A 24,723-nucleotide genomic window follows, 5' to 3' on the forward strand; every position below is an offset into this window, starting at 1 on the left:
GATTATCCTGGCTTCTAACCCATGACCCCCCAGGTAGTATCTCTCCGGCTACAAAAATCATCTCAACTTGATTCAACTATGGTCAAACCGCTGGAAGATCAAAACTAACGAAGCTAAATCATCCTTCATCACTTTCTCTCTTAGACCAGGTGACTGCCCCTCTGTATCGTTTAATAATAACCAAATCCCAATCACCCCGACAATAAGATACCTAGGTTTGATCTTTGACAGGCGCCTCACATGGGCCCAACACCTTAAAATAAAAAGAAAAACAGTCAACTCCAGACTCCATTTACTCCGCCCACTTCTTAGATCCAAGACATCATTAAAAAATAAACTATTAATATACAAAACCATTATCAGACCTGTTTGGTCCTATGGCATCCAGATTTGGGGCACTTCCAAACCCTCCAACACGAGAACAATCCAGGCATTCCAGTCTATCTGTCTGAGGCAAATTGTCTCTGCTCCATGGTTTGTCTCAAATAATAATTTCCACAAAGATCTAAGTATTCCATCGCTCTCTCAATTAACAAAGTCTCACTACGTCTCCTTCCATTCCAAGTTAATCCAACACTACAATCCATTAATAAAACGCATATCTTCTCTAACAATCCCTGACAACCCCCAGAGACGTTTAAAACGCTCCTGGCCTAGAGACCTTCTAATTTAATCTGTCGGGTGGCACTACTGAGTGCCCTCCCCCATCTATTATACTCGATATGTAAATACTTTATCTAAATTACTTATTGTACTAAATTGTTGTATAGATTGTAATTATATTTTAAATAAAAAAAAAAAAAAAAAATATACCCTATCTATACCTTATTTACTCATTTCACATATATTGTATTTATTTACATTATTTAATTACTATTATAAAGTAATGAAATAGTGAAAAACACTTCAACAGTATAATTTATCAGTTGCATACCTATATATATGAATTAAAAAATATTTTAAATTTTATAAAAGCTAATATTATTAAAAATCTTAACGTGACAATAAAATTAATCAACTAACAAGTTACTGCATAACATGGACAAATATTTAACTCCCTAAGTTAAAAGTTACTTCTTAAAAAAGGTAACTCGTGATGTATAGCTTCGTTAAAAGTAACTTAACTCAAACTTATCAACTCGTTAATATAGTCATCGTAGACTTTGGTAATCTGAGTTTTATTCAGAAATTTACTTAAAATATGATTTTTACCATCGATTTCTAATTTACAAAAAAAAAATGTACTACACTGCCATTTACAACGATTACCAAAACGAGAAACGTGTCTAACACTTTAAATTTCTACTAAAAAAAGTTTTAGAGATTACTAAGTACCTATAATGAAAGGGTTTTATTTTGATTTCCCATGCATATTTTTCTTTTGTACTATTTTATAATATTGAATACTAATATGTGTTTTTTATTCTGTTTTAAATACATAATTAACAATTTTATTATGTTGGGTTTGTATATTTTTTAGTAAATTAAGAAAATATTGATGTTTAAATACACATTTTACTGATATTGAAAATAATTCAAAAATTAGGTCCGTGTGAATAGCTGGTGGTCAATATGGTGACAATATTATTTCTTTTGTCGGGCTATTCATTGTTTGGGATTTGTTGATAATGTATAGAAAACTGAAAAATGGAAATAGAGCAAATAATTCCTTCTGGACTATTTTAGATTCTGAGTGGAGCGATGAATGTATTGGTTTTACAATGATGTTTATTTACAATAAGTCATAATAATATAAAATATTCTAGACTGACAAACCATATCCGCTCAGAATCGTTTTTCGTATGCTATGATATTATATCATTGAATTCAAATGTAATACCATCCATTACAGTGACTCACTTGTAACCTATTGTACAGCAGAGCGATATCCACTTATCCACTTTTTTTTAGTTTTTCTCCATTTTTGACCTACTTTTTATAAAATATTAAATTATCACTAATCAGCAAGTTAATGTTACTCGATCAAATATAATAATTAAATTGTATTGATTAATTGTCACACCTTTGAGTGGCGGAAGGAGGGCGAAAGAAAAGAAGAAGAAGAAGATATTTGAGTTAATTTTAATTAAAATTGAAGGCAAAAATTATGTGTGACGCATGTAAAATTCATCTACTAACATTTCTACGTGTCTCTTTCACTTTTTATACAATTTAAATATAACAGATATTTATATATATGATTAAAAAAAAAAGTTTTAGTTTTGAATTGCACACTAAAAATTGTCTCGCTCAATTGATGTTGACAAGTAATTATTTTCACGCTATCAACTGAATGTGAATTATTGACAAATAGTATGTTTATCAATATCAACTTGCAGTGTATGAATAAATACAAAAATGTAGAATTTAAAAATAATTTACAGTTTTTTATTACATTTAAATACTTCTATTTGTCAACTCAATATTCTATCTAAGTACTATAATAAATAGTATAACATTTTAGCGCAACCGTATACATAAAGCACAATCGAGATAAGATTTCAAATACAGAATAATATGTAAAAAAATATCGAATAGTTATATTATGCGATTGTATTTGATTTGTTATGAAGATTAATATTATGTTAGTTATAATGCATACTATGAATCAAGCAATCCTTAATAATATGCATTAAAAAAAGTTTATGACATGCATTACTTATTGTTTTCCAATATTCAATATACCTTGTGACTTCCAAAATCAACTAATTTAACATTTTGTGAAATATAATTCTAAATATAATAATATTATATAGGTACTAAGAATATAAAGCTGGATTACGTTTCTCACAAATTGAATAAAGAGACATATTTTTATTTTATATAGGATTTGGGTAATGTTATGAATTTATGTTAAACAAGTCAAATAGGTCAAACAGTTAACAGATCTGATTATTTATTTTTGTCTATAGAACACATACATACATAATATTTTTAATTTTTTTTATGATTTGAACTACATAAGAAAATACATAGGTATTATATAGGTAAATCAAACACCAGTGACATTTGTTGTCGTATCTTTTTACTCTTAGAATTTTAAATTATGATAGAAAATAATATTTAAATTCATGTTGCGACTATAAAGTTTGTGTTGTATTTTCCATTTATTCATTTTAACATACCTCTCTAATTGACATTTCAAGTGCTTTTTATAGTTTAACTTCCATTCGTTAAAATGTGAAGTTTTGTTTATTAGGTAATTAAATTGAACTTTTAGTGCCTACGTTGATGCTCAATTAAAATAGATTTCCATGAAAAAGTAAGTATATTATTATAGTTAATTTATTATAATAAGTCATTTCCTTGGATGTTTTCTAGTTTATGTTAAAAATGAATTTCTTGTTATATTTTTTAAAACTCTGCTAATTTATTATTATTTATTACTATTTACTGAAGTACTCACTACAGAATTTTGGTTCCTGTGGCAATTAGGCAGACAGTTAGTTGGAATGGGCATGTAAGCTTCGTGATCCGAACCCTATGTTTAGGAAATAATAAGCCAGCGATATGAATTTAGGACCAATAGTGAGAATACAAAGCATTAGTGAAATAAATATACATAATGATTGATAGATGTTAGTTATAGATGCATACCTCAGATATTTTATCGCAGTCTGTACCACATGCATCCTGTAAGTTACAGAAGAATAAACTGGTAATTAGAAAGTTGATAGTCTCAACGTGTACATTGGTTGGCATTCAGTGAAGAAATTAGTATAAATATCAAACAAATTATTGAAAAATCTACTAGTATTAGGTAATTGAGTAAATTGCACATACCGGTGGTGATTCTATGTTCGACAAATCTTGAGTTCTGTAAATGCCTAAAGGTATCTCACAAGTAGTAGAACACAATTTTTGGTAAAGACGACCGTATGTTCGTATCCACATATCTTCTTTTGTAATTTTCATCTATATATATAAAAACATTGATGTTTACGATGTTTAGATGGTTATGTTAGTATGGTATACATGGTTTGTCTACCTTAAATTAGTATAAATTACTCTATATGGAATTAAAATATACAAATAGCCTAATTTATGAGCTAGGTAAGTCATCGGATTCAGTACCTATTCTATGTATACATGTATAATGTTTGTAAATCTTAATTTCGTAAATTATCATAGGTATGTTTATTATTGTTTGTATTTTAAATTAATTAATATTAAGGCTTGAGAATACGTACAACAATTAAATTAGGAAAATTTCTTTGGTAACGGGTACTTACCGAGGTTAGGAAACCAGAACCAGGAGCCTGGTCTACGCCCAACAGTAATCTTACAAAAGTTATGACATAATCTTTTACAAATGCTTGGTATAACAGTGTATCTAACATGCTGGCACTGAATACAGAACCAGCCGCAAATGGCAGTCGGAACATGTAAGATATGTGTGAGCCTCTTTCTTTTTCATGCTATATATTTGAAAAAAAAACATAAATCAACAAATGTTGTTACACTAATATTACAATAAATTCGAATTATACCTTCAAAACATTTTACTTAGTTATATGCATAACGTACGGGTTTTATATATTTAAAATAATATACAATGTAGCAGTATTCAGTTATATTTTGTCTTCATAATTTATATTAGCATCGCTTTTATTTATTAATGTGAAACGTAAGACTGGAAACTATGTGTATTTACACGTAAGTGTAGGTATGTAAATATAAATTTAAAAATTTCAATTTTGCGGACTTTAATTTTTGAGTTAAGATCATTACTATCATAAATAAGTACCTATATTTTTAAAATGTTTATTAATTTAATAATTTTTGTTATCAACTTTCAATGTTAAAAAAGCGTCGTTTAAAAGGTTAATTGACAGAGTTCGTTTCAGAATAATATGATTTTAAAATACAGTGTCTTAAAATAACTTTCAAATGTATTATTTTAATACTCTGCACCGATTAAATGCCCCACCTTTTACTGTATTATAGTAATCTTAAACATAAAATAATGAGCTTACTGAGAGTTGTGTGTGAACATATTTAGACAAGTGAAAATGTTTACGTGCTCAGTTCATGCAGTCACATAATAAAGATTATCAAAATAATTATATTATAATCAGTCATAAATTAATTCAGGTAAGTTACATAATTAACATAATATGTTAATTTTGTTATTGTATGAACGCTGATAATGTTCAATTGATGATGATTAACACTTTAAATAATTATTATACTAATGTTTAAAAAATATTAAAAGTATTTGCATATCACACACAATGTATCAGATATTTGTACAACAGATAACGGTAAAAAACATACATAATGGGTAACAGTGACCTCAATTTTATAATTTGAAAGTTTGCAATGTATATCGACTGCATGGCATTATGCCTTTTTTCATAATTCGAAGAAAATCGTACTTACTTTTTCCATTTTTGATAAGTGCAGCGCATAGGTGTCTTGTGCTCTGAATTGCATAAATCTCATATTGGATGATTGAGATAACTCAGTTATACTACGAATGTTGGGAAAGAACCTATATTTGTATTTCAAATCATTATATTACATATAATGTTAAATATATTATTTAGGTATATCCGCATCATGCTTATATCAACTTTATGCATTCAATAAAAATAAAGTTTTTATAGTCAATTTCTAAATTGGATATGTGTAATGTACATATATTATTGAACGATCAAAAACAGTTTGATATAACTGAAACAAGTTTCTGTAGTATACCTAAGAAATTACTTTGAAATATTAATGTTTTCCAAGGGCAAAATACTTACTTAAACATTGTTTGGACTGCTACAATGGTATTACAGTCTGCTAATGTTTCCTCTTCAGCTGAATTTGATAGTTCTTTATTTACCACCACTACGTTTTCTGCTAATAATATTCCAGCCCTCAAGAGATCATCCAAACTGAAAATCATATTATTGTAACTATAAATAACTCGTATAAATATTCTGCAGAATAACACGGTAAATTTTATGTAAACAGTACAAGTGAGTATAATTTAATTATACACTATTACATGTATTTCTCAATCTGAAACACTAGTTCTCAGAAAATGTCTGACACATTATGATAATTATTGTTATTTAAAACGTACGTACACGTTTAATATCACATACCATATATTTTTAAAAACTTTAAAATTAATTTTGCCATTTTTATTAAATTTACATAACATAACACATTGCTTCGCTAAATTATATTGTGCGGATTAATTTATGCAATGCTGCGTGTTTTTTCGTATTCAATCAAATTAAGATATTACACGATTGATGGATTTTATGTTTACTTATTTTCCGGATAGGTAATAAGTACTAACTTGAGCTAATAAAGATATTATTTCAATTATTATGGTATTAGGGTTCGTTAAAAATTGGGAGGATGTTAAAATAATGTTAAATGATAGGTATTTTGATTAATACAAGAATACAAGATAACATATTATTATTTCGGGTCTATATTCTATAAATTATTTATCAATCGCAAAACCAAAAGCAAATTTTGTATGGTTTCGTATTAAATACCGATATGTCTGTGTCTGATCAACAAAAAATTCTTCGTTATTGCTTCTTGGTCGTCAACATTTGATAACAGTAGCTTTTAAATTAAAAATGATAACATAATATTCTTGAACAAGTGGGCTATAGTATAAATAGGGCTTAGAAGCTATATAAGAGATTAAAAAAGGAGAATATGCATGTAATTATGCATATAAATATGCACGAAAAAAATTTTAAATTATGCATGAAAATATGTCAAATATACAAAAATGTCTGATAAATATTCATAAAAATGCAATACTTTAAAAAAATAATTTTATGATGTTATTAATTTGAACTAAAAGATAAGTAAAATTTGAAAAAAATAAATTTATAATATTTAAAATATGACGGAAAACTGTATGTTATTTAGATATTTTATTTAACTAATAAAAATAGTTAAAAATGTATTCGAAAAGATAGTAAACCGAAATATTAGTACTATAGATATAAGATACGCATCGCACCGTTGTCGATAAATTAATAGTCGACTGCGACAATAACAATAGTCAATAAATACCTACATATTATATTAAATCATATTGAGTTATATATTCAATATTATTATTCAAATACACAGCTTATGAAAGAAAAAGATCATTTATTTTTAGAAAATATTAAATATGCATATAATATGCACTTTTTCCCTGAAAATGACAAAATAATATGCAAAGTACATGGATTTTAAATATTCGTTTTTTGACCTGACCATTGTATGGCTCAGATGTCTAGCTTGGTCTGCTATAAGTCGATAGCATATAAAATAATATACAAGACTTGCAACTTCCAAGCTCAGTAAATATTGGCGGACGCATAGTTTGTACATAAATACTGTAAAAATATCAATTTGATTGAATTTTTGTTTCTTTTGTGAACTAAATACTTTTCTATAGTCTTGATCTCAAATTAAGTAATATCCATCCCATACCTGTGACAAGTCGCTCGTCAATGTAATACCTATTAATATATTACTTGTTTGAATAAAACTATTAGGTATACGATTTATACTTATTGAATCGTATTTACTTTATATTCACCTATGGCATTCATATACGTTTTAAGATACTTTTTTTTTATCCTTTTATAATACATCCATTCACCTATAATATATTACAACAAATAGGTACCTACACTAGTAAGTTTGTTTATCAATAATTCATCAAGCTGTCAGATTATGCACGTATTGAATATCCTGTCAGTATCAGATACGGCAAACATAATATATATTATAATAATAAGTTTTTTTGAAATCATTTTTTCCAGAGCTCAACAGTGTACAATAATATTATATACTATTTTACTATATAATATCATATAATATATATGACGACATGCGAGTATCTCATATATGTATAGGTATATATATTTATTACTTAAATGTTTTATTTATCTTCACGGGGTATCTCATACTAGTTTAACTGATTTATGACACAATTTACAGTACGTATAAGCAAAGGGGTCATGTACAATGTACATTAATACACTACACATCAGGAATGTCAAATGCGCGGCATTCGACTCTTTATTTTTGCGGCCCTCGGCACACCAGGATTATTGGACAATTAAATGAAAATAAAAAGCAAAAAACAAAAATACGGTTTTCATTTGAGTCGCACTGTGTCGGAGAGAGATAAATTTGGTATATTATACATTATTATGTAGTTTTCCAGCAAGCATTTGTTGCAAAAAAATTATTTGTTTTTCAAAGGGCGTTTTTATGTGGCCCAGTCGATAGGTCTGTAGGTTTGACTGGCCTCCTGTACATTACATTTTTAAATACTGCAAAATATTTTGGATATTTTGGACATTTTATTAATTTTTTTTCATTCTATGCTTATTATTGTTAAACAGTCTTACCAATCTATGGATCCCAACATCCAGTAAACAAGTGGGAAGTATGAAATGGCGTCTAGAAACGCAATATCTGGACGTCGTTCTAATAGTATGATGATCGGATTTAACGACGTTTTTGGATGAAAGTGTGCCCTCAATGGTATGATAAAGTTGTAAATTCCATTAGATGCGTAATCGGCAGCTAAAATTATGGTTTTATTTTGCCAATTGTAGTCATTGGCGTTTCGGTAAGAACAATGTTCACATACCTGTCATTATTAAAATGTTATTAAATTTATTGATTTTGTTTCGATAATTGTGCATACAGTATAAGTGTCTGGTTAACTAATTGATGATATACCATTTAATAATTGTACATATGTAATTTTTATAAAATTTTTTTTATGATGCTAAATAAAATATAAAAGAATAAATTAAAAGAATTATTATAGTATATAAAAGTATATACTATACCTGGTACTTAATTTTATTTTTAGCCCTAACTTTATTTTTGGTAAAATAATTTAATAATAATATATTTCAGTTTAAGTAATTTAGCAATTAGAATTCAGAATAATCGGAAACTTATTATTTTATAAGAATAATGTAGGTACACTGTTCACTGTTTTATGATATACTAAAAAAATAGTTTCCAAATTCGTGGTTTACAAATTATCTTAGTTTAATTAATGAAACTTTATGTATTAAACAACAAACATCGAAAATAAAAATTAACATTTTTGTATAACAGCATAGTTTAAGATAGTTCTTACCTAGTAAAAAAAAATATTACAGAGCTTTAATAATATTATAATTTATAAAAGGGTATACATTATATTGGACGATATTGTACCACCACTATCATTGACTTCTAACATTTTGTCCCTACTAAAATCGCAATGGTTATATTTTGGGTTCAAAATGATACGCTTAGTATTTTTCAAATAAATTTGACTTTCCATAAAACTTAATAATTATCAGACTAGTATGATACGCGACACAATACGCGTATGATAAATCTAAACTTATACATTAAATAACGAACGGTAGAAATATAATAATAAACGTGTATGTGTCATAGAAAAATAATATTTACCTGGGCGAGCTGTAGACAACACAGCGGTTTTTTTTCTTTTAATAAATAACACAATGTAGGACTGACTCCTATGTACGGTGACACTGGTGGGAATCCTTTGACTATTCTATATAAATAAAAATAAATAAATAATAAAAATAGTAAAATTAAAAATTAAATAAAAAAAAAAAACGTGTAACCGAAAAATAACACGTTTTACATTTATGATGTTTTGGGTCGACGGTTTTAAATTTTTATTTAACAGAATGGCATCACGTTGCATAAACACTTGCCTGGTCCACTCAGCATGCCAAACAGGCTGTGTGTAAACGTCTTCCTCGCCATCCGCTGTAACGCGGAATCTGAGTTTTTAACAAACATGCGAAAAAAAAACAATGTACAAACGAAATCGACATGCAAAATATTACTAAGGCAAAGGTTTAATCTGCCTAAAATATAATATAGAAAAAGATAAGGTGAGATATTATTTTTTATTTTTAAATATTACTTTTGAGTTCAAAAAATAGCGAGTTCAATAATGAATGTTGTATGACCTGTATTATGTATCTATTGATAATGTGTTTATTTTTTAAATGTCAATATAATATGTCATTCAAATATGTTGTGATCTTGACTGCGTTTCGTAAGCGATAGATAAAATACTAAAAAATAGAATAAATTCAAAAAAGTTTTGATAAATATTGCAATCAGATTTAGGAATCGGCCGCGTTGTATTATTTTTGTTAAAATAAAAATGTAGAAGTCTTATCATTAGGTATATGCTTAAATGTTCAGCAATAATGTTTATATATATGTTAACACATATTGTCTACCATTCTGATTCCATTGCGTAAATGCTTATTGCTGGTATATTATGAAATAATTAATTTAAAATATAATATGTATTAAAAAATAACGAATTTATACTATAAACTATAAGAAAAAACAGTTGCACAAATATCCCATGTCATATCATATTATTTAAAAAACGTGATGTGATTATAATTATTATGCTATACCTATGTACAAAATAATTGTGTTACTGTCAAAGTGTCAAAGTTGATATTTTTGACAAAAACAATTTAGTAGACATTATTAATAAATACTGGCAAAGCTATTAAACAATGTTGAAAATATATGTAAAACTAATAAACATTAACTTGTCTTTATCCTTTGCATATTATGTTACACCAACGGTTAATGACTAGTTTTTTCATTATTATAGTACATTTGTCACACAATACTTTTAATGTTAACTTAGTTTTCTTACCTTTTGTTTTTAAACTAAATAATATTTACAATAAGTACAAAAATGCACTTTTTCTATTTTGATAATTTATTATATTATTACAACCCTTGCTTTTAGTTAAAAATATGATAAGGAGAAACTAAAAGCAGGGAAATAATTATATATCATATTATACGATTTTATTCCGTTTTTAAGTACTTAAATTTATTTTATATATAATATTATTATAGTTTGATATTTAATGTAATAAATTCACATTAACTCGAATGCGTCTATTAGAAAAACGTTAAAACTACAACTTAATTGAAACATTGTTAAAAATTGAATATAAGATGCAATTTTATTATTTATCAAAATGTTGGAAATATTAATAACTGTATACCGCCAAGAAACTTTATGTGCCTAATGACTTAAATTAATAATCCCTTGTATATTTGATGTAGGTTGTATGGACCTTATGTATTCTAAGTTTTTTTTTCGGCTTCAGAGTATTTTAAAATATTTGTTTTAAAAGTATAATAAGGAACATAAAAATATTTTCTTCCAGATTTTTTCTACCACTATATTTTTTATACACCAGGGACACTTTATTTTGTTCAGTCGAAAAAAAAATAAAGATAAGGAATTTTTACTATATTATTTCAATGGGTTCATCAAACTTTATATACCTTATACAAGAATTTATTAAACTTATTTACTGAGATAATGTTTACATTTGCAACTAAATTATAAACTTCTATAGTACTAAACTACTTTTGAAATTGTATTTTTGATTGTATGAATCAGCTTGTTATATTACTTTTTTTTTTTTTGAACCAATCAAAACTACAAATGAAAAATATTTAACTCCAATATATTGGTTCAATATAATAGTCATATGTTAACTGTGAATTTTAATTTCAGAACTCATCAATATTCGGTCAGTTATATTATTCAAATCAGTAGGTAATCACCCTCAAGCATGAATACAGCGCATACTAACAACCACACAAAATCAAAATGCATGAAAATTATAAAATATATTATATATTTGTAACTTATTTTATTTTGTATATCCTTACGCTATCTTTTCACTCGGCGATCTCCATGGAACCTCATCTTCGAGTTCATCTTCGCTTTCGTCTCCATCTTCTTCTGGGGGAGGTACAGATATGTTTAATGACGAACCTGTTATATTTTCAGCGACTGGTAATATACTTGGACGGCGACTACCTAAACACAGAATAGTTTGATTCTTTCCTCTATACATTTAGTTGATCGACATCACCTCTTCTTTGACCCAACACTTCAGGGCTCAATAAATTCGGGTTCATATCCATTGGCTTTGGGATATTCAAATGATTACCTACGATTGTCGGTTCTTCTGTTTGTTTGTTTTGGAACGTGTAACTTTCTCTAATAGTTTTTTGAACTTCAGTGGGCTTATCTGAAATCGAAATACATTATAAATTAAGATACTATATATTGTATGTACATAAACTAGTTAGTACTGATAAAATGTAAATGATATTATCAACTCACCATTGTTTAACATACTATCAAGATGTTTTGAGGGCGCAGAACCATTATTTGAAACAACAAACGATGAATTTTCTTCCTTATTAACGCTAATGTAATAACATATATCGGATTTCTTCATTATATGCCTAGGCCCAGGATTTAAAAGTATTGTGTCTTCATAAAACTCAGGTAAATCGGCCGGCCGCACGCCCACTAATGATACACCAAACCTGAGATTTAAGTGAATTATTATAATTTCGGTTTAAATTTTATATTGATTGTGGTAATGTACTTTCGATGTGAATGAAAACTTGCATATGTGAAACTTTTGCCTTCGTATTCACCGAAAAATCTACTGTCTCCTAAAAGTATGTGGTAGATTTCATTTCCTGAACATCTGCCATACAGCCTATGCCATTCCTCAGGCGAAGTCTGACCTTCCCTGTGCAAAAGGTATACAAATTTTACTTAGCAGTTACTACATTTCACAGTGAGACCATTATTGTAAAGTTGTCGTAAGAGGCAGTCACTATGGATTACTAAAAACGGTTTTTTTTTTTATTATTATCAAAGTAGTACATACTGTCCTCTACTTGTATGCAGTAGAAGTGTTACAAGTGTTGATGCTCCAGGGCATGTGCAGTTATTAGCAAGAAGAGCATATTTAAGCTCATCCTCACATACAACAAACTCAGCAAATTTCACGTGTAATTTATTTTCTGGTCGAAATATTTGAACATATTGGGGAACAGTCGGAGCATAGTCCTTGACCGCCCACGAACGTAGGATTGTGTGTTCGTCCTTTTAATATTTAGCATGAGTTATAATTTTATTTTTAATAAATTAATTAATGGAAAATATTTACTGCAGCAGTTTTGTCAGCATAATTTCTGGCAGCCAAAACAAAACAAGCTTTAGCGTCACTCATTCTAGCTCTGGACAGATCTCCATCTTTCAAACACGACCCTTGAATATAAATAACTCTTTGTGCCCAAATAGGTACTTGGAGAATCATTCTCATTGTGGTGTCAAGTTCCATTGGTGATAATAGGACCACAAAATAGTCCTGATAATAATATTTAATAAAAAAGTTTGTATAAATAAGCAATATAATACGTTGTAATAAATCACAATTCTATAAATCAATAAGTCACTTTATTTCACAAACTTTTTGTTTTTGAAGCACATACCTAGTAAGACTGTTTAATTGCTTTGTACGCTTGTAAGACCTAACACTTAGTTTCAAACTTCCAAATCCATTGCTGAAAAACTTGATTTGAAAAACAAATACAAGTTGTACCACAAATGTATGCATATTTAGTTTTTACGATGAACAGGTTATCTAAATAAATTACCTACTTTTTTTAAACGAAGTCTTTTTTTTTATAAAAAAAATGTCAAAGAAGTGCATTTTAACCAACTTTTATGGTCGACCGCCATTCATATAATTATATTATAATATCATTAGATACATAAATAATTGAACTAGATCAACAAAGTCTAACGTATATTTTATTTTGAAGTATATTGAACTAAACAATTTAATTTTAGGATAAATTTGTATCGTTCACAAATGTGGAGTGGATCTGCAATAGTCCGTGTTAATAAATTGTGTTTGTGTATTGATGAAATTAAAATTAGCCAGAAAATCCTGAATGTACATAATTTTAATCATTAAAATCTCACACTAAAATAATGAAGTAATCGTAATTGGATATTATTAATAATAACATTATGCTTTTTATATAAATTGAATAAGATGTATCGTTTTTTTATATACCTACCTAAGTGTATAAAAAAAATCGTGACTACCAAACAACGTGTGCTATTAAACCGCATTTACATAAATATGTATATCAAAACTAAACATATAAATACGATAGAAAACATTTAGTTTTGGTTTTAATCGGACCGTGATTACTATTTGTAATAGGACAATTTATTAAAACGTATAACAATGTAGGATTTTATTTTATTCTAACTTTCGCCGTGACAGTAGATATTACTCTTCATTATTGTTTAGCAGTTCAACAAATTAAATTTCCCACCTTCAAGCTTAAAACTTTAGAAATGTAGCTAATATATTATACTACATATTATACAGGTACATATAATGTAGCTATTTCTATGGATTTTTAATTAAAACTAGAGCCGATTAATATTATGACTATACACCAACTTGAAGTAATGGATGTGCGTAAAATTCATTAAGAAAATCCATAATTGTGTCAGCTTGAAGAGTTGTACTACAGACGACTACATGTTTTTCAGAATGTGCTCTATGAGATGAATAAGAACCACCAAGTTTCTGTCTCTCCATCCATGTGAACGCCAACTGTTCGAACTATGAGTTAAGACAACAAACACAATATAATATATTAATTACAATTAAATTTATTAGAACATTAAAATTGAATTTTACTGAATGTGCTCAAATGTTACTTGTGTTGGAAGAACGATGAGTGCTATGCATATCATGACAACCATATAGAGCTGAGAAGGCCAAATGTCTGGCACAAAGTCACCGTATCCGACCGTAGAAAATGTGACCACCACATAATAAGTAGCCTGGAAGAGACTCAGATGCCGATGGCCAGCTCTTTGGAAATGCTGAATACCACATACACTATACACAGTCAACATGGTCATAAGCGATTTTTACTATCTGGCCTGTGATTACAACTGAGAACTCACCTAGTAAATACTAAACAGAGAAGAGTGGCTGAAAGTATCATCAACTGCTGGGACAGTGCTGATTGAGATTTTTGCATGGCACGGTGAAGATCGTTCTGAAACATAATTTGCCAAAACGAAAACGTACTAACATTGTTAACGATAAATTGTATAATATTCACTGACAAACATATTTTCTAAGGATTTTTTCGCCAACCAACAGTTTAGAAACACTGGTATGAATAGATTGATCAATGTTGGTTGGAAAATCTGTAAAATAATATTATACAGTTGCGTTATTGACTGATCCGTCATAAATAACGAATAATAAATACTATATAAGTACGTAATAAATAATAAATACTAACTGTGAAAATAAAAGGTACAGTTGTGATCAACTCTAAAAGGAAGTGGAATGATAGTAGTTGTTGCATTACATTTCCCTGAAATTAAAAAAAAACATATAATGGTACTTATTTAGCTTATCCAATAATATACTAAGCTCTACCACTAGAATATCGTCAATTTAATGAAGAAAGGTAAAAATATAATTTCCCAAAATCCCAAATAACCTCTCCGAATGCCTCAACAATTAACCTCTAAACATCTATAATCTACTGAAATTTCTCAAAGACATCAGTTTATACAAAACCATACAATCAGAAAAAAATCAAAATGTACACATCTATTTATTTTTAGTTTTTGATTGTATTTAATTATTTATTTTGATGTCATATAAAAAAATAACTTATCTATATGATGTACCAAAAAGCCATAATATATTAATAAGTAACACACGAATAGAGGCCAATGATCAATGCAGTCGAGGCCTTTTATTTATAATAATAATAATAAAAAAAAAAATATATTCTAAGCATTTTAATAAAGTATTTTTTGTGACGTTTTTAATTAAAACCATTCAAAATTATAATAATTGTAGTAATTAATTTTATGTTTAATACATTTTTTAATTATAATGTGAAAAAACCATTCACCATTTATAACGGTCCCCATAACCCAATATTATTTTTGTGTTTATAATGGTAAGTACCTATACATTATAGCTGTGAAAAATATCAAGTTTTAGACATTTTTACATGTGTACTAAAATAAAAGGTGTATTATAATAACGCCTTTTTATTTGGATATATTTATTATTCCATCGACGTTTTAATAATGTCTTCATAGTAACAAAAATAATCAATATCGATAATATGTTATGAACCGAAAATATAGGTCACGACTTTGTTCTATAAATACTGGTTATTTAAATAAATTATAATCATGTTTATTACAACATAATATTATTTTTGTTGTATGTGTTGGTACAACACCCGTAAGTACCAAATAAGTTTATTCTCCACATTACACTCAAGTCAATGTGAAATATTAACGGCTGATACTCAATTCACACGTAAGTACCTATCGTGCACGCACCATAGTTGAGTTACGCAAATTGCCGTTAATAGCGTAGTCTACTACGAGAGACCGTCTCGGGTCTTCGAGACCATCTGAATAATATGTATGACGCCTGGCTGGCATTCTAAATGAGCAGAATCAGGCCACTTTTCGTGGATTACCTGCCACTTACCTACTCTACCCTTCTACATTTTCCCTCTTTCTTTTTTTTTGCTTTAAACATAAAAATGCTCTCTGTTGAGAATATTTAATAGTATTTTCGTTTGGAAAATATTAACGGATCATTGTTTGAATTTTGATATAGAAACCGATTTACGAAAGAAGGAATTTTCATACCCACTCATGTATTATTATTAAAGGTACAATAATATGCAATATATGAGTTAAATAATATATTATAGTAAAGTTAGTTATAAATAATTATATATAGACAAAATAATGTCGAACTAAGTATTTCTATCCAATCAGAGTACTTACGAAAGTAAACGTTTGAAACAGGTAAATAATTAAAGTAATCTGAATTAATATTTATATAACCATTTCTTTTACTCTATCGAAACGTTGTACTCTCACAAGATTATCCTTCAGTGTGCTTAACGTGCTACACTCATTTTCAAAGTCAATCTTTGTAATTTAAATTCTTTCAAAGAAATTAAACTATTTGAAACTTTTATGTTAAAGTAATTTTGTAAGTATTTGACTTATCTTATTTATAAGCTCACATTTTTTAAAATTTAAACCTTAGGAAGAAATCTTAAGAATTTTTTATATTATTTTTATACTTTGACCGGTCATGTTTTGACTATTTAATGGTAATTTCCTACGATGATACTTTACTGGTGAAATTTAAAAGTCCGGTTTATGTAAAAATGGGATCGTTTTGAAGGGATTAATAAAAGGGATATTATTTTAGTTCAGTATGATGCTGCATTATAGCTAATAATTAGCTATTTATAACTATTGAATATTATATTGTTGAAAATCTGTATGAAATTCTACTTATTTTAAATGTAGACAAGACAACGTTTATGAAATAGTTAAAAATGTAAATCGTGTAATAATTTTAATAAAAACAATTAATTATTAAATTTTGAATTATAAACAAATTTACATGACGTGTATATTTCCGAAAGCTTACAGCACTTAAAACAATATTGTTCTAGTGGAAGAATAAAGTAGGTATGGTATATACTGTAGAGGTTCAATGTCAACATATACAGTTAACAAAATATATGTAAATAATATAATAGCTTCTTCGTAACGGAAGAAGAAAAACATTAATATTAATAATATTTTGTTTTAGATATACCATATACATAACTGAAATATATCATTCGAATACATTTTAAGAATAAAATACTACATAAGAAACACGCTCACCAAAAAATCTATAATTTACAATCATAAAAATATATAAATTTAAATTTGTGTATAATATTACCTAGATCTTCAGGTTATAAACTTATAACATTTTAAATTTGATTAATTGTAATACAAAATTAATCAAGAACTTCTATTATCATAAAACACATACAATATGAAGTTATAAAATGATTTTTTTTTAATATTTATGTAAACTATACTGATATACATTTTTAAATACATTTTGGATTCCATAAAAAATATCAGAATTAAAAGACACATAATATAAAAAAACTATAGAATATTGAAGAAGTAAATATCCAATGTACAATGACGTAGTAAATGTAATATTATATTACGTTTTAATCGTTTAATATAATATTCATTTTTACATTATTCCATTGAAGAAACTAATATTGAACTACTTTCGTAATAAGTCGTAATAATAGAGTAGAAGGAGTTTGGTGTTGTTTACTAGTTTCACATTAAAGTGGAGCCATACTATTATTTTGACTTGAAAGCGATTTCAAATTACTGCCTTTAAAAACTGATTTTAATTGGAGCTCGCTTTAGTAAAGTTAATTAAGTTAATTGCCCTATACAAACACGTTTAAAATCAGAGTTTTAAGCAGAATTGTTTTGCAATGCAATAATAAACCATTGAATATTCATAATGACTATAATATCATTATGTACCTACTCTACTCTACTATTACGCGTCGAGGGTAATGAAGCAACAGTAGGGTTTTGTAGTCGATCCCAAAGGTATATTATTTTTATCAACACGGTTGTACGGCATATAGATACATTATCATAGACAAATTTAAAAAATATAATTTTAGTAATTGTAGAATACTATAGAAACTCTCTTGGAATTTTGTATGAATTTTATAATAAATTAAAGAAAAAATTCGAGTAGTATCTTAATTTATATGTACTCAAAATAAAACATTTTTTTATAAAATAAACATTACAATTAAATAATAATATATTATAATATTAGCTACATAACGTTATTTGTGATAAGCACAATTTCATATTCATACAATATCATGTTACTTTGTATATGACACTTTATTAATCACTTTGCAACTTGCATAGCGAAATTGCAAATAAATTTCTCATTAAAAACAATATTTAATAAATTCCCTCGACACATCAATGAATGTAGCCTGAATATACTACATACTTCAAATTAAATGCGTGCCTATTTTCATACGACCAAAATAATATGTTCACACTTCCGCGAAAACCAATCAATTTATATTTTCATCACGGCGATTATCTAAAATATGCATTTGTACTATCGATACAAAATGTATATACCTACAATTCAATGTTGTGTATGACGTATATTATTAAATCGTAGTTTAACAGCATAATTGAATCTCAACAGTCGAAAAGTATCAAACAACTATATTATGCATTTGAAGTGCCTGATACTGATGACTCCAGGGGTATTGATTCGCCCATAGTGCATAAAATATATAGAAGCGTGTTTACTTATACATGGAATGCCGAGAACGACACGGCGTTAGCGTCGGTATTCATTTTTAATTGAAAATTTAGTTTTAGTTTTGTTTTTAAGCAGTGTACGTATAGATTTCAGAGTACGCAGAGTAAGAAATTTATTGGTTTTTATATATAGTTGGTATTGATTTTTATTGATTTTTGTTGGCACTTTATTTATTTTTTTTTTTTTTGGAACTGTAGGTTTGCTAAAAAAGTTTCAAATAGTTATTTAATATTTTACACCGATATAGAATCTAGTCTGGAAATTACTCTAAATAAATAATTGTTCGATTTTATTTTTTACTTTTAGATACCTATGTAAAATGTGTTGAAATTGACATCTATATCGATAATAAAAAAAATGGAAAATGGAAATATGAATGTATTATCAGTAAGTTTATCATGATATATACTTATCTTGTACCTACAATGTGTTTTGTTTAAAACAAGAATTAGTCGATACCATTAATCAAAATACCAATATTAATTATTAATTTAATAAATGCGTTATCAAATAAGTAACTTCAGATTAGTCATTAGATACTTTTGACGTATAATAAATGATTTATTGTACTTTTCAATGAACATTATTGTGCAGGAGTAGGAAAATGGAAACAAAAGCTCACACTTGTTACTTTTACAATGTTGTTATACGGAACACTGATTTTTAAACTAGTACAATTGCCGATCATATTTTTTTTTCATAAATCAATAATTGTGTTTACGTTTCTGGAAATCTACATGTGTGTTAGTATATAAATTGGTTATTTTTATTAGTCCATTGAACATCGATTAATACATTTAACATACATTTAAAAAATGAATCAAAATTTAATTTTAAAAACGATTTATAAATATAATCGATTAGTAATATAATTTCATTAACAATAAGTCAATAAATTATGTATGTTAGTATATAACGATTGTAACGACTAGAGGGTTAACGTAGGTATAGATTTATAATAATATTCTTGTGGTTTTAACTGTTAATTATTTTAAGACTTATAGAAATTAATATAATTCAAAAAAATTCTGAGGTATAATTCAACAAAATCTTAAAAATAAGTCAATTATTCATTAGTGGTTATAAATTATAACTTTCTTTTTGACGACAATTTGTCTATAGAATGGAGTTGAGTTCTGAAAATAATTATGTAGGTAGATGTAAGTAATAGCTGACAATTCGTTGTTTTAATTTGTTATATAAGTATTTAATTTGTTTGCTTAATTTAATATGATAGATTTTTTTTATTAAACCTAAAAAATAATTAATTTTTGTAATTATAAAGAATTGCATAAAATATTCAAACAGGCAAATCAATACATTATTACTGAGTAACACAATAAACCAAGTATAAAATATTAGGGAAACATAATCATATCCAGTATTATCTTTATCGCTGCAGGAATGTAAAAATTAATTTTATAGGTTTAGAATGATATGCTTACAAATAACAACAAGTGTTATAATATAAGTAATATAATATATTGTAATATACGCACCGGGTTCAAGGCTGGAAAAGTCGTCTAGTGATACGAGCCAAGTAGATGCCTATACGTGTATATCCGTAGTGAGAACGAAAAAAGTATTCGTAATAAAATGTCTATGAAACGCGTCCAGTTATTGATTTCACCAAGTCATTTTTTGCATATTATAAACTGCCTAGGTGTTCAATGTATTTCCCAAATTTGATATTCACGATGATTGGTAATAGTATGGTATATTTTGTTATCATTGGTGTTCGTCATTTGAACATTTGTATTTTTGTTGGGAATGTAAACAGGTGAAATCGATTCGAGGTGCATTTCTCTCGCTGATGGTATGGATTTCAAATTCAAAAATGGTTAATGCATAGGTGGGTACCTATATTGTATTTGTGTCTTTATATATCAATAAACCACGTAATTCAGCTTTAAGTAAAATAAAATACAAAGAGTTTACTGAAATAATAAATAAGATTATTTGTGAATTGTATTGCATAACGTTATTAATATATTATAACATTGTACTTTTGTATATTATTTATTTTTAATAAAATCAAAAAACCGAAATTTTGAAAAAATAATCCACGTAAAAATAATATATTTAACAAAAAAAATATTTGTTCTGTTTTCTCCATGAACAAAAAAAAAATATAATCATATTATTTAGTAACATTTTTTTTTTCAACTCGTGATAATTATCAGTGGTGCTACATTATTGCATATAATATTTAATGCAAATGTTAATGTTTTTTTAAACACATTAAGGCCCGTACCCTATACTTGTTGCGCATTTTAGTTATTATTCATTATCGTGCATTCCACGGGGAGCATTAAAATAGCGCACGGTCACACCGATAATGACGACATCATACCCGGTCTACGGTAACGTAATCGTCGAAACTGCACGTGGCGGATGACCGGGAGGGACGACGACCGCGACGTACGTTACAAAGAGACCAAGCTGTTCGCGATGCCATTCGCAGCTCAGGAGGAGAATTAGGTACTGGAGCGGCTGCGAGGACTAGACGAGTGTATTATTATTATTATTATTATTATCATCGTAATGGAGGTGAATTAAATTTATCCGGAAATTAACCGTACGCGCGGATCGATGTGAATTTAATTACTGCTCGAGCAGCAACAGACTCGTCGGCGGGCGGCGGTGGTGTGGCTATGGCGGACGAAGAAATTGTTTTTACCGATTTTCTAATAATTCGATTCCACGTGGTTGATGTCATTATTGTAATATATAATGTGGCTCAATACACCGTGGGTACTTACATGTCATCGCCGACGTTTGAAAATCATACGCACTGTTTCGCGTGACCTGCAATCTCGTCTTTCTCTCGGTGTTTTTTTTCTCCTCTGTTCTCTCTATGTATGACATCACGCTAAGTGTGTTTATTGCTTAGAACCACTGATCTGTTCTGATTCGCTCGCGGATATCTCATTACGCCTCCGACCCTACATTGTTCTCGTTGGGCTCTAACGACTTGACTTGTGAACAACGCCGCGAAACCGATAACATTTAGCATTCACAGAACGAAACACGACTACTGTACGTCTTGACACCAGCCTGCTGTGGCCGCGTCTTATTATAGTGTCTAAACACTCGTTCGGTTTGTATACAAAATATAATATACAATGTATACATAATACAGCCACCACATTATAGCCACTAATAAAATAATAAAATTATTATTGTGAAGTCTATTTTTTCACATCGATTGACGAAACGATACAAATCCGAGTATGATTTGGGTTATTATTACTATTAATTAATATAGTACCCATTCCTAAATTATTTTTGCATTTATTGTCCAAAGTTCGATCGATTAATATTATATAAAATCAGTAGTTACTATAATAATTTATAAATTATTTTAGTCAAAATTATTTTGTTTTTAGATTCTGAGCGGAGCGAGGAAGCTAGTGGGTTTACAAGAGTGATTATTTTTTTATTTTTTTTTTTTATCCTGTATACGAAATTTCTACCAGAAGGAGTGCTTTGATTTCAACATATTATAGAATCTTATCTTTTAGAAAATTGGATCAAGGTAGTACTTTAGAGACGTCATTTTTCAATTTTCTCAATAGTAATTTAATGCCACTGAAAAAACCAAACAGTTAGAAATAGTGAATAATAACAATATAAAATATCCAGACAGTCAAACCGTCTCCACTCAGAATCATTTTTCGCATAAGTACAATGATATTATATCATTGAATTAAAATTTAATAAATTCCACTTATACAGTGACCCACTTGTAACCTACTGTACAGCAGAGTTTTTTGAATATAAATGTTTCATGAAAAAATAATCACAAAATAATAAATTACCCTTCACAATTTACGATCTTATGACGAACTAAATTTGTGTTTGAGAGAGGTCAATTTAAAATAAATAAAAGTAGTTCTTTAAAACTAAGTTTTATCACAAAGGGAAAGTTTTTATAAAAGGTTTGTATACTCTTTTATAAACACTCTATTCACGTATAGAAATCGTAAATTTTATATAGTTAATTTGTAGAGTTTAGTAGCTTATATAGTTTTATATAGTTATTACTTAGGTATAAGGAAAATTAGTTATTTGACTTTATAAACAAACATTTTACAGATTAAAATTAAAGTTTCGGAGTTACGGACCTTAACTACGCCTTAACACTATATTATTTCTCAACATACGCTTCTATCGATGTCTTTACTCTTGGGATTTGTTTTAATCGTAAAGCCACAATCTACGGTTATCTCCCTGAAACATATACTATACACACTTGGTGGTTTCTATATGTATTTTATCAACTTTCTCAATTATGATAACATTATCTAAACATTCATTTTTTCATAAATATCAATATTGTTTTATAAATATATTGTTACATATTTATCACATATCAGTTATACTTATAAATGCTATAAATTATAATGTATAATGATTTAATGTTCTAAGGGATAAAATTTATATCACAACGGAATGGTTTCTGTTTGGCTGGTTTAGAGTTTTATTTCTTAGTACATCGTGAGCCAAGAAACTTAAGTAAAGGATACAATGATCTGATGAAAATGTTAAACATAATAAAGCCAGTTTATTATTATACTATTGCATTCACGTTGTTACAATTATTATGCAAAAAAAAAAACCATATTCTCCGTAAACGACCATATATTTGAATTACTCTAATACGGAAGTCTTTATAATTGCTTGGTTTTAAATATTGATATTTATGTTTCATCGAGTGTGTCGTTTAATATACTTCAATTTATAACTGTTTCGGTTGAGAGTCGGGTCGATGGTGGCCAGTGGGACAACGTGTTGGGGCTTTACTGGGTCACAGGGTGAAATGTAATTCGAAAAGATTTCCCTGGATTTGTCAAGACGCTTAATTTAGAAAACAATTTTCCACAAAATTAAAATTGAGTTTAAAATACAATCACCCGTTTTGGAGATATTCAACCGTTTACATAGTGTTTTATGAGATTTCATAGTGCATCTGGAGACATTTAATTATTATTTATATTAAAATCTAACTACATTTTGTATCAATAAAACTTTGTTGATATATAAATTAAAGATTTAGTGGTCAAATTATTCTTATAGATAATGAATTAATAAATATATATAATTATTGAATAAGTGCGATTAGGTATATAATATATGTTACTTTTTAAAATTAGGTACGTTGTTTTAGCATTCTCATTTACTAAAATACATATATTGTAAAAAGCAAGTTATTCAAAAAATTGCACTTTCTATTTCATTTTCAAAATTATATTAGTTTGTTGTTTATTGTGAATTATTTTTAAAATTATTATTTGAATATATTACGTTTTACCTAAAATATTTTAATTTTAGTGCTTCTATATACATTCAATTCATTTAAATTATAATTAACTTATATCGGGTTGCATGAACAACAACCAAACATATTTTAATGAATCAATAGTGAGTTAATAGTCCCTTAAACGACTTTAGCGACCCGTGATTAGTCCATTAAATTTAAGTTATCATAAAAGTGAACTAATTCAGATTATACATTTGAAAACTATTAAGTAACAATGAATAACAGTTATTTTCATTTATAATAGTTAATAACTAG

The 24,723-nt window shown here is 27.7% G+C and overlaps 1 protein-coding gene across 11 annotated transcripts in view; it reads right to left on the bottom strand.

Annotated features, from left to right (window-relative positions):
• The window catches only part of LOC100167740 (potassium channel subfamily T member 2), a 230,443-nt gene that overhangs the window by 7,160 nt on the left and 198,560 nt on the right, over positions 1 to 24,723 (bottom strand). For 6 of the 11 annotated variants that reach the window (XM_029487168.1, XM_029487167.1, XM_029487166.1 and 3 more), the window contains 20 exons: positions 15,217 to 15,291; positions 15,035 to 15,118; positions 14,870 to 14,964; positions 14,618 to 14,801; positions 14,355 to 14,519; positions 13,041 to 13,241; positions 12,759 to 12,976; positions 12,468 to 12,617; positions 12,197 to 12,405; positions 11,943 to 12,101; positions 11,737 to 11,887; positions 9,720 to 9,788; positions 9,448 to 9,553; positions 8,376 to 8,620; positions 5,751 to 5,885; positions 5,383 to 5,494; positions 4,233 to 4,418; positions 3,784 to 3,915; positions 3,598 to 3,633; positions 3,407 to 3,481 (listed from right to left, as the gene is read on the bottom strand). In XM_029487168.1, the coding sequence (XP_029343028.1) occupies positions 3,407 to 3,481; positions 3,598 to 3,633; positions 3,784 to 3,915; positions 4,233 to 4,418; positions 5,383 to 5,494; positions 5,751 to 5,885; positions 8,376 to 8,620; positions 9,448 to 9,553; positions 9,720 to 9,788; positions 11,737 to 11,887; positions 11,943 to 12,101; positions 12,197 to 12,405; positions 12,468 to 12,617; positions 12,759 to 12,976; positions 13,041 to 13,241; positions 14,355 to 14,519; positions 14,618 to 14,801; positions 14,870 to 14,964; positions 15,035 to 15,118; positions 15,217 to 15,291 (2,787 nt within the window). The remainder of the gene's footprint in view (positions 1 to 3,406; positions 3,482 to 3,597; positions 3,634 to 3,783; positions 3,916 to 4,232; positions 4,419 to 5,382; positions 5,495 to 5,750; positions 5,886 to 8,375; positions 8,621 to 9,447; positions 9,554 to 9,719; positions 9,789 to 11,736; positions 11,888 to 11,942; positions 12,102 to 12,196; positions 12,406 to 12,467; positions 12,618 to 12,758; positions 12,977 to 13,040; positions 13,242 to 14,354; positions 14,520 to 14,617; positions 14,802 to 14,869; positions 14,965 to 15,034; positions 15,119 to 15,216; positions 15,292 to 24,723) is intronic. The other 5 variants (XM_029487174.1, XM_016803295.2, XM_029487173.1 and 2 more) reach the window with 4 other exon arrangements.

The sequence above is a fragment of the Acyrthosiphon pisum genome, chromosome A1 (assembly GCF_005508785.2).
Source record: "Acyrthosiphon pisum isolate AL4f chromosome A1, pea_aphid_22Mar2018_4r6ur, whole genome shotgun sequence".
NCBI classification, from domain to species: Eukaryota; Metazoa; Arthropoda; class Insecta; order Hemiptera; family Aphididae; genus Acyrthosiphon; species Acyrthosiphon pisum.